Raw genomic sequence first — 19119 nt, 5'->3', positions numbered from 1 at the left:
TGCCTCTATGGAGAGCAGAAAATCCTGCAGCTAAAGTGAGGTGCATAAATCTTTCCAGGTGGGAACAGTGGTTAAGTACATTTTATTGTAGCCAACAGGGTCATTCATGCCTCTTCCACTACTCTTCAGAAGCCTTCACAGGAACTCTGGTTATTGATGGCAAAAAGAATAGACCACAAGAAAGAATAATGTGTGAATAAAATTTTTTTCTCCTCAACACAGAAAGAGAGAGGGATGGGCTAAAGTCTGAGAGGAAGAAAAAGCAGTCGTGAAAAAATTAGGATTATTTCTTCCTTGTGAATCAAGTATTCTGAATAGCACAAAACATGCAGAAAGACAGAATGATGTACACACACACACACACACACACACACACACACACACACATCTTTTCCTGACTCCAGGCCCAGCAATCTGATTTGCATTTAACTGTGGCTATGCAAGTCACTGGTATATGTCACAGACACATACACACATATGCATGCACACATGTATGTGCTTGTATGTGTTGTGTTCTACATGCAGAGACACACATGTGTACATTTTTAGTGTTCCTCCATTTTTCACTCTGTGATCCAATTTGGAGTTTTCTTGGCAAAGATACTGGGGTGGTTTGCCATTTCCTTCTCTGGCTCATTTTACAGATGAGGAAACTGAAGCAAACAAGAGTGACTTGCCCAAGATCACCCAATAAGAAAGAGTCTGAGGTCCCATTTGAACTCTGGAAGATGAGTCTTCTGGACTTTCAAGCCTAGTATCTATCCATAAAGCCACATATAAATATAAATATAAATATATATATATATATAGAGAGAGAGAGAGAGAGAGAGAGATACACACATTCAAATACAGACATATATGTGAGATGTGTGTAAATATATTATACATATATGTATATACATTTTCCTCATATCCAAAGTGAATAACATCCTTTCTCAAATGAAACTGCCAAGCATTCAAACTCTACTACAGAAAGTACAACTCAGCCATGTTGCTCAAACGCCAAATGAGCACTTGCCAAAAAAAGACTATTTTATAGAGAACCCACACAAGGGGGGGGCAGAAAATAGAGATACAAAGGATATAAGGTTTCTTTTAATAATTTTGGAATCGATTTGCAACATGAGATTCACTGGCACAGGACTACCTGCCATGGCGTACCCTCATCAGAGAGAATGCTGTGTTCTATGAGCAAGGCAGAATTGTATAGCTAAAAAGAAACATGAAACACACAAATTGAGAGAATCCACCCCAAATGCTCACATGTCTTATTTGTGCCCAATCTGTAGTAGAATATTCCAAGCACATATTGGTCTTATCAGCCACAGTTGGACATACTATAATGTGACTTTAACATTTTGGTCCTCTTTGAGAAGGAAGGACAAAAACCAACTTCTGCATTTTTAGCCAAATGTCCTATGTACTCACCCATGTGTTAAATATATGATTAAACTGGCACAACAAAAATCCCCTAAATAATAATAGGATTTTTCCAAGACATCTGGAAAAAAGATAACTCACCTTAGGAATATGAATATTACTATATGTGTCACATGTATAAGCTAGCTTTTGGACAGAGAATAAGAAAAAGATACAATAGGAGGAAAAGGGAAGATAAATCACAAATAGATAATAGACAATCACAATAGATAATGACAATCCTACTTCATGACCTTGCTCAAGCCCTCCTTTTTCTAGAAAACCTCAGATAACTTTTACCCTCAATGAACTCTACCTCTTCTTGACTCTTATACCACACATTGTCATACACTCATTTTGAGGGGGGAAAAACAACAAACATGTGCAACCTTGTTTTACCATTGCTTAAGAGTTTTTTATGTGTGTGTATATTTATATATGTTCATATATGTTTATATATTTAGTCTATACGAGAATATAAAGCACACATATGTTTCCTCACAACCCTCTAAGAAGATATTGCAAATGCTTATTTCAGTTTCCTAGATGAGAAAAATTCAAAGAGATCTGAACTGTACTATCCAAATGACTTGTATAGTGGCAGGTAAGGATCCAACCAATAGAGTGCTGGGCCTGGAGTCAAGAGAAGTAGAATTCAAATTTTTCTTCAGATTCTTCCTAGTTAGGTGACTCTGGGCAAATACTTCACCTTCCTGCCTACCTCATTTCCTAATCTATGCAATGAGAATAGTCTAGCACCCACCTCCCAGAGTTTTTATGGAAATAAAAAGAGACAATATTTGTAAATTGCTTAACACAAGACCTAGTACAGAGTACTATTCCCCCTCCTTTTGCTTCCCTTCACAGTTAGATCAGGGACTTGGACTCAGGTCTCCTAATTCTAAGAGTCTAGTCTTCTTTCTACTATGCCACAGTGCCCATGATTTTAGATATATAGATATAAGCTGTATATGCTGCAGCTAAAGCATTTACACATAAACTTTCTACCTTAATTCCTTAAATCTTGTGGCATTCTAATTTTTCCTATGGACTTATCATATTTTCACAACAGTACTATTCATGTGTAGGTATGAATGCCAGGCTTTTCTGTATGGCACACATATATGCTTTATTTTTTATATTTATTCATTTGAAAATCTTATCTGAAACTCTGAACTATTTTTACCTCATGAGGTACAAAATATCTTTGTTCAAAAACAAAACAAAACAAACAAAAAAGCATCAGAACTTAATAAAAGTTCAAAATTGACCTGACACCCAGTTCCATAAATTAAAATTGTTTCTTAGTCTTTCTTGGTTGTAGAACTTTATAGTGTTATGATCTTTTCTCTACCAATTTATATGTAATTTAGTTTTAGGAGTCTGTCATTAGCCTTTTGAACTGATCCTGCCCTGAAAATATGTTGTATTACTTTTAGACTGCTAAACTAACTGCCTTTCAGAACCTCTCACCTGCTATTTCTCTAGTAATTTACAAAGCTAAAACCTGATGTGTTATTGAACATTTTATTAAATTTTTTATCTTTTTGCAAATTGATATTATTCTAGCACTCCAAAGTTTGTTTCTAACTTTGTTATTGCTGAAAACCTGAACTTTAGCAGATCAAAGACTTGAGAACCTTTAAGTAGGTTAGAAACTATAATTCTATTATTCATTTATTTATTCTATTATTCTATAATCAGAGCCATCTATCTTGTCTATGATATTTTCTAGAAAAGGAAATTCTAAATCAATCAACAAGCATTTATTTAGTGTCTACTATTTACCAGTCTCAGAACTGGGGCTAAAAAGAAAGACAAAAGACAGTTCCTGCTCTTATGAAGATCCCATTCTTATGAAAAAAAACAAACAGAAAAATGGATGTGGTAACCATAGGAAGGAACCAAAATTAAGAGAATCAGGAATTCCTATGTAATTTTTCTAATTTTTAAAACCATAATTCTCAAGAAATTTCTCTTCATATCTATCCTAATAGGTTCTAATTTCTAACACCAATTATCTTTGTTTCTTTCCTTTAAACTTTTTCCTCATTATCTACATGGCTTTTTTGACCATAAGTAATCCCCCAAAAAAAAGCAAAACACGCAACTTTCTCAGAAGGGACTCAGTAATTTTAAGGACAAAGTTACTCAGAAATTCACAAAAATACCCAGTCTTAATATCTTGCTTCCTCTGAGTTCCAGTTACAAAGGAAAATTCCCTACTGAAAGACAGAAATATTGAATTTTCAGAACATTTTAATTTCATGTCAGTAAGTTTTGTACATAATTCTTTTAATCTCACAATGCTCTTTAAAGAACTGCTGAGTTAAGTGTTATTATAACAATAGCCAATTTACAAAGAGAAAAAAAATTTAATAAAATATTCAATGACACATTAGGAAAAGTGTCCCCTCAGAGAGAAAGCAAATTTGATAGTACTGAGGATGTTAAGGAACTGAAAAATTCCCTCCCAATAAAAAAAACAAGAATCCATGCATATTAAAAGAAAGAAAATTTAATATTTCTATGCTTGATTGTAATTCTGCTACCATAGGTTTAAAAACTGTAATTTAAAGATTACTATAAAATAAAAAAAATCATCTCAGCAATTCCAAAGTTCTGAACCATAGAGGTAATTAAGATAAATCATTACCATCTTTTATGATATTATGTTTTTCACAGGAGTCCTCTTCCAAATGTTTCCATTTCTATCAGAAGTTTTCATTTGTTTCTTATAAAGGTCAACAACTTCTTTCATATGAAAATGTCCTTGGCAAGGCTGTTACTAGCTCATATAAATTTTCTGTGTCATCAAAAGTCAATATTTTGTGATGGGATTTAAAAAAGGGTCTGGTCATGAGCTGTTTGTATATTATCTAAGGACCAGTCCAGCTAAGTTTAAGAGGCTCATTACCAGGATAGTATGGGGAAAATGAGTATTTTAGTCAAGGCATCTCTCAAAGATTAACTCTGCATTAATAGTGGGGAAATTCATGATGATATTACAGATCTTGGAAATACTAAATTAAGTAACATTCATTCATTAATTCATGAGTCATTTATTGAATACCTTCTATATAGATAATTAGTACACCAAATGTCAAGGATCCAAAAGAATCAGATGTAATAATCTACTAATTTAAAATCTCAACATCTTTCAGAATTTTTATGGGTCATAAGTTTATGAAAGGTAGCCAAATAATATTATCAGACTTATTAAAGTAATTGATTCTCATTTTGTGTTATTAGTGAAAGGTCTATTAGTGCTGTTGCTCACAATATAATAACCTGAAAATAAATATTTTTATTTTAACCACCTTTTCATAATTTAAACATTTTAACTTCATTTTCAAACCCCTGAACAGAATTAAGAACTTCAACATCTAAGGACTCTTAAAGAACATCTAATTCATACCATATCTGAATAGGAGTATCTTGTAAAACATAACTGGCTAATGATCACTAAACCTTTGCTTGCTAACTTCTATGAAAAAAAAATTCTGTTCTTAGATCTAGATAGGTAATGCCCAAAGCTATGCCTCTAGCCCCAAACTCTGAGTTATACAAATTTATTTTTCCAGCTTTCTATCAAATATCTCCATGTTATTATGCAGTCCATCAAAAAGTAATATACCAAAAGCCAAATTAGTTATCTTCTCACCCAAAACCTGGCTTCTCAACTTCTCTTGATTTCTGTTTATAAAACACCCTTGTTCCAGTCACCCAGACTAAAAAATATCAAGCAAACATAAGTCTACTCAACTGAAGCAGTTGAAATAGATGATCTTAGAAAGAATATTAGAGCAAAGAAAGACTGAGACTAGAACCCTGGTAAATGCATACAATTATGGGAGAGAGAGAAAAGGGAAGAGAAACCCTTGGAGGCAGGAATCATCAGGGCAGTAAGATAAGAACAAGGAGAACAGATGCAAGAGAAAAAAAGAAAGGAAAGAATTTCAAAAATTAAGAGGTGGCTGTGTCAAATATTATAGTGGTTAAGACAAATAAGGATTGAAAAAGACCATTAAATTTGACGAATAGGGATTAACTGACCTTTTTTTTGAAGGAACAGTAAAATAAAGGTAAGAAAGTGGAAGCAGTCAGATAAATTATTCTTTTCAAATGTTGTTTTTAAAGGCAAAGATAGGAATAAACCAGGGCAAGGAAGACTGGAGCATACTTATAGACAAGAGTATTTTTATGAAAAAAAATGACAGAATCAAGAATGAAAGAGACTACAAAGCAAGAAAGAGAATAGATCACTGGAACAACATTACAGAGAAATGAGGAGTTGATGAGATCAAGAATAGAGATGGAGAAAAAAAAAAGATGGAGGGTTTGTCCTTGGGAAGAAAGGAAGAAAACTTTTAAAAACAAAAGCAATTTCTCCCTCCTCTAAACTCCTATATCATTTTTAATAGTATACAGTTATTTATTATATATATCATTTATCACATATTATCATATATATTATAGCCTTTTTATGAACTTTAATTTAAAATAAAATGTTTGCTGGACAAAGTATTTCAATTTTAAGCCTTTATGGCTTAGAAGTCTCATATCATAGCCCCAAAATCTTTATCATATACCTAAAGTCTTAGAACACACACCTTGTTTAAAAATGCCTTATAACCCGTCTTCTCATGAAACATCAAGAACAAAGAAAAAAAACTGATAGTTTAAAACTGCCTATACAATAAGCTATAAAGCAAGCTTCATCTCATGAAACATCAAAAAGAAATAGAGAAAAAGCTAGTTAACAGAAAACATGTCCTGAATTCCACTCAAGCATTCAAAGATAAAACTAAAAGGCCAAGAAATAAAAGTGGAAAGACTCTCTTAAGATTTTTACCAGGGACTATTCTTTCAATGACAATGGGATAAACCACATTTGAACTACAGCCTTACATTGCCTGTTGTACTTCATAGGAAAGGAGAAATACCAGTGAAGAAAATGTGGGGGACTTGAGTATTCTTTGTTTTGGGGAAATATGTTCTTTCCAGAAAAAGTAGTCAAAGGTCAAAGAAACAGAGGTATGAGACTGTAAACAGAGACTCTTAGATTTATTTTGTTCCTCTCTTTAATGACTTCAGTAGAATGAATGATCCTGATTGATTCTCTCTTGAAAGAAGTTTCAAATTAGAGGTACACTGCCAAAACAGATATTCCGATAAAACAAAACACCAAGAAATACATTTCCAACAGCAACCAATCTAACTTTTGATAATTACTATGATCCAATTTCCTTTTTTTTGCTGAAGAATACCTTTGATTGGTTGTATACTCTATATATGCCTAAAAAAGTAATAAGAATTCAACTGCAGCTGCTTAAAACCTGAGTAGTCTTCCCTAGTGCACTATTAACTTTCTTTTTCTTTCAGTCTGTCTACTCACTTTCTAATCACCAGTTGTATAGAACTGATAGAAGGTGAGATTCTCCCTAGGATCTCAAGGATCCCAGCTTGGAAAATTCCCACAACAAAAACAATGATAGAAAAAGCAGATGGCCCAGAGTAAATATATCAAAAAGGAGGTCCATGACGGGATCCACACATATTTGAGGGCATTGATATAGCAATTTTAAAGATGTCTAAAAGAAGATGATCAAGAAAATAACAGTCTACTTTTTCACTTTTTTAAAATATTTATCAAAAATAGATACATATACCCAAAATATTCTTAATGAAAATATGAAAAAGAAATAGGGTTTTCCACATGATATTCTACAATAGACCAGAATTATATTCATTTACATGATACATTCTTATTAACTTAAAGAGTGAATTAATAAATTAATAAATGCAACTGACTGAAAGGTATAGATAATACAGGATTCTATTTAGTTCACTGTTTATTAACTATAAAAACAGTATTTGATTCAAAGGGTAAAAATTTATTCTTAGAAGTCCTACTTCACCAAAGTGTCCCTTATTAAAATGCTAATACATCATATAAGATCCCTTAGTTGTTACAACAGGACTAATTTTGTTCAACAATTCTCTGATTTCTAATACAGAGTAAAGTTTAAGACAGGAAGACAAATCTGCCATTGAAATAGGAGGACAAGCCAAAGAAAAGAAAGACTGAAAAGAAACTCTGTATAGAGAGTGAGGTACCCTACATGCAAATGATCCTGATTGTAGCCAACATTGTGTTGATTGCATCAAGATCTGGAACTTGGAACATCCCCTAAATGAGATCTATGATTACTGAGTATTTGCACCTGTTTGCACAGGGAAAAAACCAAGAGAATGAAGAATGACTATTGTCCATATTATGCAACAATTCAGTAAAGATCAATTATCTTGGATTAATTTGCAGATAGATTAGGAACCAGGTCCAGAAATGAATGGGAAGATATGGGTGTGTTGCCTTGCACTGAGGTTTTTACACATGTCCCTTAAGTTTTTCCAGCAAAAATCCATCTATTTTACTCCAATACGTACATCTGGAGTGATTTTTTTTTACAAGGCAATGGGGTTAAGTGGCTTGCCCAACACCATACAGCTAGATAATTATTAAGTGTCTGAAGTCACATTTGAACTCAGGTATTCCTGACTCCAGGGCCAGGGCTCTCTATCCACTGTGGCACCTAACCACCTAGCTGCCCCCTGGAGTGATACTTTTTTAAAGAAAACAAATAACAAAGACTAAAATGAATAATATTCTCTCAGCTTTGTAAGGGATGTTTTTAATTGATCTAAAAAAATAGAACAAGGCACTGAAGAAACAATAGATGACTCTAATCGATAGAGATAAAAGGAAGTTTTGTTATTATAAAATAAATTATCTTTAAAAATTAAAATTAACAGCTTGCATAAAATTTAAAGGAAATATATTGTTTATTGTCAATCATATTTACTCTATATGGCACTGATGTGTGCCTGTAAGATGCAGAATGGGCCATTAGAATAGCACCACACTGCATGGAATGTTGGACCCATGGTCAGGATGATTTGGGATCCTGAGTTTAAATTTGACCTCAGGCAATAGCTGTATGATCCTGGGCTAAAAAGTTGTAAGATATGCAATGGCAAGATGAATGAATCCTGATGAATCAAAAAGCAATGAAGAGATACGTGATGAATATAACTAGGAGTATGATGAACTCTATGTCAAAAAAAAGTTCTGTAAAAATATCAAAAAATGTACGCTTAAGAAAAGGGGATATGCCAATTATTTATACAGAGAAAAGGATGAATGGATCGAAAATCCATTTATTAGTGGCCACATGATGTCTGGAGAACCAGAGGAAGGACCTCAGTATATGTCATGAATCTGCTACAGAGGATTTGTTGGAGGATATGAACAAGATTGGATCTATTCTCTCATCAATCTGGATACTTTCAACAGTATACACCCCGTACATACTACATGCTGTACCAATCTTATTCTCATCCTACCATAATGAAATGTGTATACTGTCCATCTTTCTTGTTGATTCAGTCATTTTTGTGCCCATTTGGGGTTTATTGGCCAGGATACTGGAGTGATTTGCCATTCTCTCCTCCAGCTCATAAACTGAGGCAAACAGTGAAGTGACTTGCCCACGGTTACACAGCTAGGAAGTGTCTGAGGCTGAATTTGAACTCAGGAGGTCTTTTTGACCATGGGTCCAGTACTCAATGCACTATGGCACCAACTAGTGGGCTATTCTTCATTTTACAGGCACTCATCGGTGCCATATAAAGTATGTTTGATAAATATATTTATGATCTATTTATTTTATTTTTCTCCAAGAAGTTTCTTTTAATTTTTAAATATCTTTTAATTTTTATAATAGCAAAACTTCCTTTCATCACTATACATATAATTCATCTATTGGTTCTTCAGTACCATGGTCATTTCTTTAGATCAATAAAAAAAAACCCTCCTCTTCAATGCTGAGAGGAGGGTATTATTCATTTTCCTTTTTTAGACATTCATTTTTTCTTTTAAAAAAATGTTGTTGGGGCGGCTAGGTGGAGCAGTGGATAGAGCACCAGCCCTGGAGTCAGGAGTACTTGAGTTCAAATCTGGCCTCAGATACTTAATAATTACCTAGCTGTGTGGCCTTGGGCAAGCCACTTGCCTTGCAAAAACCTAAAAAAAAAGAATGTTGTAGCACTCCAGATAGAATATAAACTTCTTGAGGTTGGGGAATGGGTCATTTTTGTCTTTGTATATACTCAGCATCTGATAGAGTACATTACAGATATTTGTAGAAGGGAAATAAGTGTTAAGATCTTTATTGATATTTAAATTAACTATCTAGTTAATGGTGGGTATGACATCTATTCTTTGCCATCAAATCAACTGATTTTACCAGTGGTTTTTATTGAGTTCATTCTGCACCGTTACTTGTGAGTTTCTTATATATTAATCCTTTATAATAAGGAGGTTCTATTTCTAGATTCTCTATTCTGTCCTAGCAATTTATTTCTATATTTAATATCTAATACCAAGCAGATTTTAATAATTCCTATGTAATATTATATTTTATATTTTTATATTTTATATATAATTATATATATATTTATATTTGATGATGTAATTTCCTCCTTTGCTAGTTTTATATTTCATAGTTATTCATAGTCTTATACATTTATTTGTCCATATGAATTTTTCCATGACAAAATTAATAAAAATAAATGAATACTGAGGACAGGGACTATTCTGTTTTTGTCCTTGTATCCTCAATGCGTTAACACAGTGCCTTACACATGTCAAGGCTTAACAAATAAATAATTGTTGAATTAAACCAAATTGATTTAAATTGCAAAAAATAGTCTAGAGGCTTTTTCACTAGTACTGCACTAAATCTGTTAGTTTGGGAAGTATTGCCATTTTTTAGTATTTTTCCTTAGCCTATCCATAAGTGGGGATAACTCCATTTCTTTGGTTCCTTTTTATTAGTCAATAACATTTTGAGATTGTTTTGATAAATTATGTAATACATTGTGACATATGACAGAATTTATCTTTTAATCAGTTTTTTCCTTGATTCTGGGTGGTATATACATATATATATATACATATATATATATATATATATATATAGAGAGAGAGAGAGAGAGAGAGAGAGAGAGAGAGAGAAATTTAATCAATTAATGATGCATTTTTGTACCAAACACAATGCAGATGATATGATCTTTGTGGATTATATTTATCTACTTTAGTTAATGAGAGAAGACTGACCTCATAATTCAAAAAGATCTGGGTTTATTTCTACCTCTTGACACCTCCTAGCTAGTGGCCTAGACCACTAAAGGATTTGCATTTCATACTAAGCTCCTAATACTCATAAAACCATATCTGGTCAAAAAAATCTAATTTGCTAAAGTTATTTATTGCCTCCATAGATTTTTAAAAACAGTCTTAGGATTTTTTTAAGTATAGTTATGTCATATGAAAAACAGATAAAATTTTTCCACTGATTTCTTTTTCATACCTTTATTGCTATTGCTAAGATTTTGAAAGCTATTATTAAATAGGAGTGATTAAAGAGTATTTTACTATTTAATGCCTGTCTATAATGAGGACATTTCCATTGTTTTTGTTTTATATATATATATATATATATATATATATATATAAAATCATTCATGGCATTTTATCATATGGAAAAGTTTTTCTTTTCCTATATTAATGTGTTTATATCAGTGCTATGCTTTTCAAAGGCTTTCAATATATCATGATTCTCCCTTGCTGATAAAATACAATCACATTTTCTTTATAAAAACTGCAGTAATAATCAGTAATTTTTGGTGCATTGCTATATTCAATTTGAAAGTATTACTTTGTTATCAATATTCATAACTTAATAATAGTTTACCATTTTCTTTCTCAGTTTTGTATTTGATTAAGGATTATCAGTATAATAGCTAAACTGGAGTTAACCTACCATCTTTCTCTGTTTTGAACCAGTTTTGAAACAGTTTTATATAGTATGGGGGTTCCTTAAATAGTTTTAAGATGGCCAAATTTAAAAGGACATTGAATGCCAGGTTAGGGATTTTGAATTTCATTTTGTAAAATTCACTTGGAAATTCATCTAGCCTTTATGTCATTTTGTAGTACTTGCTTTCAGTGGCTTGTATGATTTGTACTTCGTACTTCTGATTGTTCCATTTAAGTCTGCCACCTCTTGTTTTGTTATTGTTAGTTTTAATAGTCTGTTTTTAGTAGCTAATCTTCCATTTTGTTGAGATCCTCAAATTTACTGTCATAGTCTTATACTGTAACTTCTGATAATATTTTTTATTTATTTTGCCCTCATAGATCTCTCCTTTATCCTTGATTTTTTTGGGGGGGCAGGAAATCATTTGGGTTTTCTTTCTTCATTAAAGACCTAACACTGTTTGCTATTTATCAGTTTTCTTTGCCTGAACATAATGTGCTGAATAAAAAACTCTCATAATATGTTAACAACTGTTCTATCTTTATTAATAGTAGACTAAATTTTGAGGAAGATGAGTAGGGATCTTAAAACCTCTAAGATAGTGGGGGAATTAATTGAAATTATATCAGTCTCAGTTTCTTCATCTGATAAGAGATGGGGTTGTCTAGACAACTTCCTTCAATCTCTTAATTTATGAGTATAGCATATTCTTATTATTGAGATAGACAAATTGGATTTAGAAGCCTAAAGATATATATCCCATCTATAAAATTCCATAATGCCTATAATGCATAATATGATATTGACTTTTCCAGAATTAAGGAAAATTCCAAACAACATCCCTCCAGATATTATTAAGCTTGACTTATCAAACAACAAAATCAATCAACTTCAACCTAAGGAGTTTGAAGATGTTCATGAATTGAGAAAATTAAACTTGAGTAGCAATGGGATTGAGTTCATCGACCCAGGTAAGGATTAACAATGTCCCCATAATGAGGCTGCATATTTTATATGGCTTTATTCATTACATTATTTTTAGTCCAAATCTTCAATTTCATTCAAAATAGGAACTCTGAGGATGGAGACTCCTTCTCCCAATGCAACTCTCTGAGTTTTCCACAATTAATCATCTTAAAGAGATGCCTTATACATTGAGACATTCCACAACTTGCCCAGCATAACACCTCCAGTATATATCAAAGGCTAGTTTTGAACCCAGGTCACTCAACTACTCAATAAACTTCAACAAATTCCTATTGCTTCTAGAATCAAATGTAACTTCATGTATCTGGCTTTTAAAACCTTTTACATGGATAGAACACCAGCCCTGGAGTCAGGAGTACCTGAGTTCAAATCTGACCTCAGACACTTAATAATTACCTAGCTGTGTGGCCTTGGGCAAGTCACTTAACCCCATTTGCCTTGCAAAAAACCTAAAAAAAAGAAACTTTTACAAATTTTCCCTAAACTATCTAGGTAGCCTTATTATGTACTATCTCTCTTCTTAGACTCATGGTCTAGCTAAATTTGACTTCTATTTATTCGGTCAATCAGTAAAAATTTATGTTAAGGGCAGGAAATACAAAAAAAAAAAAAGGCAGAAGATAGCTACTGCCCTTCAGGAGCTCACAATGCAAGGAAACAATATGTAGGCTACTATCTATGAACAAACTATAAACAGGATAAATTCCTCAGTTGCAAAAATGTAACACTGTGTTTTCTTTTAAGTTTTACAACTTCTCTAAAATTTCAATGGAAGGAATTATCATTCTATTAAACATAATACCCTTTCTAAAGTAAAATAAAAGCAAGGCATAAAAGTTTTTTCTCTTTTCTGAAAATTAAGGCAAAGGGAGGAAGGATTCTTCCAATACTGGTTTTTCAAAAGCATTATTAGTAAAATACTTATTGGTAATATTGATACATTTCTAAATGAAAAAGTTGACCTTTCTTTTGAATTCAAGAATTGTTAAGATCTATTTGCCTCAGAGTTTTGGCAAACAAAAAAAATTATATTTTTTCTCCCATTCCTAGTGTGAATAGAACTTTCTTAGGGAATGTTTCTACTTCTCCAGGAATGCCTTGAGAAGTAATTTTGGACAGGGTGATGGTCCTTTCCACCTTGACCCAATCTGATTTTATACTTTTTTGTAACTGGGCAAAATGTTCAATCAAATTGTGAAAAAGAAGTGAATACATTTGAATTTCAAATTGATAGCTCTCTCCTTAGATGTAAGAGTTTTTAAAATATTTATGGAAGTTAATCCTTTTGCTGAGTTTGTTTGGAGAACTGTCTTAGTATTCAAGAGGCTAAAATGAATTAATATAAGTTTTTTTCCAAAAGTTACATGATCTCATCTTCTTTCTCAAATAATTGCCCAAGGCAATTTTCATTTGTTTATGCCTCAGAGTGAGCAAAAATTTAAAAAAGTATAATAATTTCTTTTCTAAAATGACTTGTTCTACTTCCTTTCTGGTCAATATAAAAACATACATGAAAACAAAATATATCATAGAGTTAAGTAAATTCATTTCTCTATTGAAATAGCTGTATTTTGCTAATCTCAATCAAGAAAGTTTGCCTAAGCAATAAAGCTATTTTTCTTATAATCTTACATTTATATGTATGCTTGCCATTTACAGTCATTAATTTAATAAGTATTTTATATTATTAGCTGCTTTTTCAGGACTCACAAATTTAGAGGAATTAGACTTATCCAACAACAATCTGCAAAACTTTGACTACGGAGTATTAGAAGATCTCTATTTTTTGAAAATCTTGTGGCTTAAAGAAAATCCTTGGAGATGTGACTATAATATCCACTACCTTTACTACTGGTTAAAACATCACTATAATGTTCATTATAATGGACTGGAATGCAGAACTCCGGAAGAATACAAAGGCTGGCTTGTTGGAAAATATGTTCGAAGTTACTATGAAGAATGCCCAAAGGACAAGCTACCATCATATCCTGATCCAACTGACCAGGATACAGAAGATGATCCATGGGAAAAAATACATAAAGACCACATGACAAAAAAACAAAGTGTCAGGATTACCATAGTAGGCTAGCTTAGAAGGAATCCGCTTTGTAAGTAGATTAGGTTTGATATTGTTTAAGGAAAATTTTATGTTTACATTTTGGTTAACTGTGTTATCCATCTATGAAGGAATGTCTATGAAGCTAACAGGGTTCTTTAATTATTAGTTTAGTTGCAAACTAAGGGGAGGATCTCATGCTGTTTATCCTGTACGTAAGCTGGTCAAGCAACCACTACTGGCAGGCACTCTTCAATGATAAATTGCATGAAATCAGATTCCATGTGATGGCATTAATAATTATGTGTAATGACTTGCATAACTTCTTTTTACTGTTTAAAACAAAACATAAAACTTGGTTCATTCTCGCCATACATGTTGTGAACTATTTGTAAATACACAGAAAAAAAAATTAAAATGAAAGCTACAAATATATATCCACAAAAAATTACTCTTTTTTTGGAATAGCAGACTATGAGTTGAATAAATTCTATTCTTATATGTCCTCACTCTTAGAAAATTCATGGTAAATTAAGAATTTTGCTAAAGTTATTTGACATTTTAACAAAAACATCATAGCTGTGTGGCCTTGGGCAAGCCACTTACCTTGCATTACCTTGCCAAAAAACCCATCAGATTAAAAACTGAAGAATCATTCTGAGAATAATATTTCTTGACAATGCAGTAGCAAGCAGTGTGTGTGTGTATGCATATATATATACATATATATATATATATGTATATATATATATATATATATATATATATATATATATATATATATATATAGTCTCTTTTAAGCCTGGAAATAAATTACCCTAAAGTTCCCACAGAAGAGATTGTTATTTTGTGAAATAGTAGCCTTTCTAAAGTAAAATGAGAACCAGAAGTAAAGATTTTTTTCCTCCTTTGACATCTATGGTGCAGAGAAATTTCTCTAAGTACCTATATTCAAAAGTTAGCAAAATATTAAAACAGCAGTTAAGACATAAATTTTGATAATGTTAGCACAATTCTAAATAAGAAAGATGATTTCTTTTTCAAAGGAGCCATAATTCAAGTACTGGTAGGGTCTCTGTCTCAGAGTTGAAAAGAACTATATGATAGTAGATAGTGAGTAGAAGATATTTACAGAATTTCAAGCAAGTATCAATTATGGGAAGGTTAACTTTTTTGAACCAAATTATTTCAACCAGAATATTATTAAACTTTACAGTGTACAAGGTATATGCTATATGCTGAGGATACAAAGATGAAAAGTCACACCTCTAACCCTCAGAAGCTTAAACTGGTCCTAGTAGGAATAAGATATGCACACAAATGAGAATATGATGAGTAAAAGAGGCATTCAAAATACTACAAGAAAACCTAAGAATGGAAAAATCACCTCCAGCTTTCCAGCATTCCAGAAATGCTTAATGGGCAGAGTGACTCTTGATCAAGGAGTCTTAAAGAGAGAAAGGGATTTCAAAAGGCAGATGCAAGAGTGAGTTTTTTATTGAGGAATTGCTTGTGTGACTGAAGAGGTAAGAGAATAAGGATATCTAGAATCAGTCAGGAATCCAATTTGTTTAAAATAATTGAAAAAAGTTTGTAGATAGATTGTAGAATATCATAAATGTCAGGCTAAAGAGTTCTAACCATTTCTATTTTTAAGGAAAGAGGAAACCACTGAAGGTTTTTGTGCAATATGATCATACTTGCACATTTAGAATATTAATTTGGCAACTTCTGAGTAATTAGGAAGTTAATATGATAATGTGGTACAATGAAGCAAATTAAAGGTTTTGTAGTCTGAAAATTCTTATTCTGTCATTTGCTACCTTGGGCAAGTCACTCCACCTGTCTCTAAGTTTCACTTTCCTCATTAGTAATTGAGAGGATTGGGCAAGATAATTTTTCAAGTCCCTAACAACTCAAAACTTATAAGCCCATGTTGATGGCCTCATTTTGGGTGGTGCAAGTAATAGTAGAAAAGAAAAAAGGGATGCAAGAAGTATTCTGGAGTTAGATGTGGTAGAACTTGCCAACAAGTAAGATGGAGAAAGTAAAGAAGAAAGAGTAAAAGATGACTATGAGTTATGAGCCTGAGCAGTGAGAACAGTGCTATCATCAGAAAAGAGTTCAGTTTTGGAAATGCTAAGTTTTAGGTGCTAGCAAAGACATGAAAGTAAAGATTGCTAACAAGCAATTAGATATATGTACTAGAATTCAAGTAACAAGTAGTTGTTCACAATAAAGATCTGTGATTTTGTTATACAGAAATTGTGGGGCAGCTAGGTGGCATAGTGGGGGCAGCTAGGTGGCGTAGTGGATAAAGCACCGGCCTTGGAGTCAGGAGTACCTGGGTTCAAACCCGGTCTCAGACACTTAATAATTACCTAGCTGTGTGGCCTTGGGCAAGCCACTTAACCCCGTTTGCCTTGCAAAAAAAAAACAAAAAACCTAAAAAAACAAACAATAAAAAAACAGAAATTGTAAGTAAAATCATAGGAATGGATAGATTACCAAGAGAGTGTGGAAGGAAAAGAAAATAGCTTAAGGGCAAAACTCTGGAAGATTCACAAGGCCTCAGGTTGGGAGGAGGAAGAAGATGGATTTGGAAATTAGTAAGTAGCAGCCAGACAAGTAGGAGAAGTTAGCACAGTGTTGTAGAAGTCAAGAAAGAAGAGAGTATCCAGAGGAAGGCGAGGGGGGGGGGGAGTGTCAGATCTTGCAGAAAGGTCAAATATAGGGCCGCAAATAGGCCCAGGGCTTGGTGATGATAGGGTCAATGATGAACTTGGAAAAGTAGTTTCAGTAGAGAGTTAGAGATGGAAACCAGGAAACTAGAGAAGGTGGAAGAATGAACCAGCAACCAATGCATACTACTCTATAGGAATTTAGCAATGAAAGGATGAGTCAGACGTGGGACAATAGTTTGAGGGAGAAATCTGTATGTTAGAGGCATAAATGTAACTATCAGGATGTAGGGTGAACATGCAAACAGTCAGAGGTGGTCTGTCAAGTCAATCTGAGTCAGGAGAAATAGGAGATGCACTGTGATTAAGGCTCAAAGGCTAGAATAGAAGATAATAGCTTATCAGAAAAGAGGGAAATGACAAAGGGTCTTAAATACTTATTGTCTCTGAACCTAGCTCTCTGACAATCTATCCCTATATGCCCCCACAGTCCACTTGCCCCCTCAGTGTTCCTGCATGTGATTTGAAGAGTGCCAGAAAATGCAGTTTCAATATTTCAGTGGATCTCACGGTTGTAAGAACTGCCTCCAAAGAAGCAGACTTCAGTCCCCTTAGCACCCAAAGTTTCTCAACTAAAGTTAAAATCCCTTTGCCTGCTACAACACAGATCGTGTCATACAACTCTATTCGATGTTCTATACTCTGCCTCCTGGCCAAGCTGGAAGATTCTGTTTGCTGATTCTCAGCTCAATCTCATCTCAGGATTCTCATCCCTCATGCTTTTTTCTCAGGCTTTCATTATGCTCTCCCTCCACCTTTTTGTCTTCTGAATTTCTACCCATCCTTTAATGCCTACCTCCAATCTTGCCTCCCCCATGAAACCTTCCTTTGTTCCCCATCCCTCTCCTCCTTTATCAACATTTCCTTTTACACTTCTCTAATTGATTTACCATGGAATATTATTTCACTTCCTATATTTTGTAGCTTCAGGACCTGTCACAGTACTTGACAGGGAGCAGATATTTATAATACTTGTTGATTATTATAATGGTTAGTGTTTATAACCTCTTCCTACTAAACTTTAAACACTAGGAGGCTTATATTATACACTGGCAGAGTGTAAGACAAACAAGAGACCTTAATATATGTTGAATATTGAAAGAATAAATGTTAAATCTAGACACTTAGAAGGGCAAAGGATTATTTAAAAAACATAAATTTATCCTCTTCATTTTACTGGGTCTTCTTAAATTCAAAGAGTAGGAAAATATCTAGGAGTTCTGAAGCAAAGCTCAACACCATTGATAGGTAGACCTTTGAAATTTGAAGGAGGAATAACTGAACAATAAATGAATGCTGCACCAGTATAATAGAAGGAATTTAAAAAAAACACTAAAGGAAGTATTGATTATTGATTAGATTTCTATGATCTATAGTAGAATTTGGACAAAAATTCTCAATTGAGAAACCAAGATGGATTCTGATGGATTTTTCACTCCAGTGAGAATAATCACATGGATGAGTTAACTGATAGGTGGACCTGTACACAGCCCAGTGACTAATGAACCAAGACATACTACCTAGCACAGACCTGAGTCTGAACATATAACATGGGCAGTTTGCCCGAGAGAGTACAGTCACTACACACCAAAGCAAGGTCACAAGAGAAAGAGGTGGGATGAAAGTGGAACTCTCAAGGGGACAGTGGCTGGGGGCCAAGGGAGTGAAGGAGGCAGAGACATATTAAGTGACATGAGGCCTATAAGGAACCATCTGATTCAGAGGAAGGAAGGTGTGGGAAGGATCCCACACCATATCAGCAACCTATCACAAAGCTCTGGTCAAATTGTGCTAGTTACAGTGTTAGTTTTCAGATAAGCCAGTCCCTTAGTCTGATTCTTCCAAGTCAGAGAAAACTAGTCTTTAGAATTAGATTCTTAATTGCTTTTATTATTCTTCCACTCAAATCAAAGAAAAAGTAAAGAATTACAAATTTGTAAAATATTGACATGCACACATATTCATAAATTATTTTTAAAAACCATAAAACTCATTTGGGATAATTTCTAAAATGTCACAAAATTCTTCACAA

General features: G+C 33.3%; 2 protein-coding genes across 2 annotated transcripts in view; one reads left to right on the top strand and one right to left on the bottom strand.

The window, feature by feature from the left end:
* LRRC17 (leucine rich repeat containing 17) overlaps positions 1-15046 on the top strand; it is a 49325-nt gene extending 34279 nt beyond the window's left edge. Inside the window, exons 3-4 of the mRNA XM_074194001.1 lie at positions 12119-12274; positions 13982-15046. Coding sequence (XP_074050102.1) covers positions 12119-12274; positions 13982-14379 — 554 coding nt within the window. The 3' untranslated portion in view covers positions 14380-15046. The remainder of the gene's footprint in view (positions 1-12118; positions 12275-13981) is intronic.
* The window catches only part of FBXL13 (F-box and leucine rich repeat protein 13), a 265142-nt gene that overhangs the window by 168562 nt on the left and 77461 nt on the right, over positions 1-19119 (bottom strand). The gene's annotated exons all lie outside the window — the stretch shown is intronic.

The sequence above is a fragment of the Macrotis lagotis genome, chromosome 7 (genome assembly GCF_037893015.1).
Source record: "Macrotis lagotis isolate mMagLag1 chromosome 7, bilby.v1.9.chrom.fasta, whole genome shotgun sequence".
Lineage (NCBI taxonomy): Eukaryota > Metazoa > Chordata > Mammalia > Peramelemorphia > Peramelidae > Macrotis > Macrotis lagotis.
Note: the sequence above shows the minus strand (reverse complement) of the source record. Positions and strands in the feature narration are given on the sequence as shown.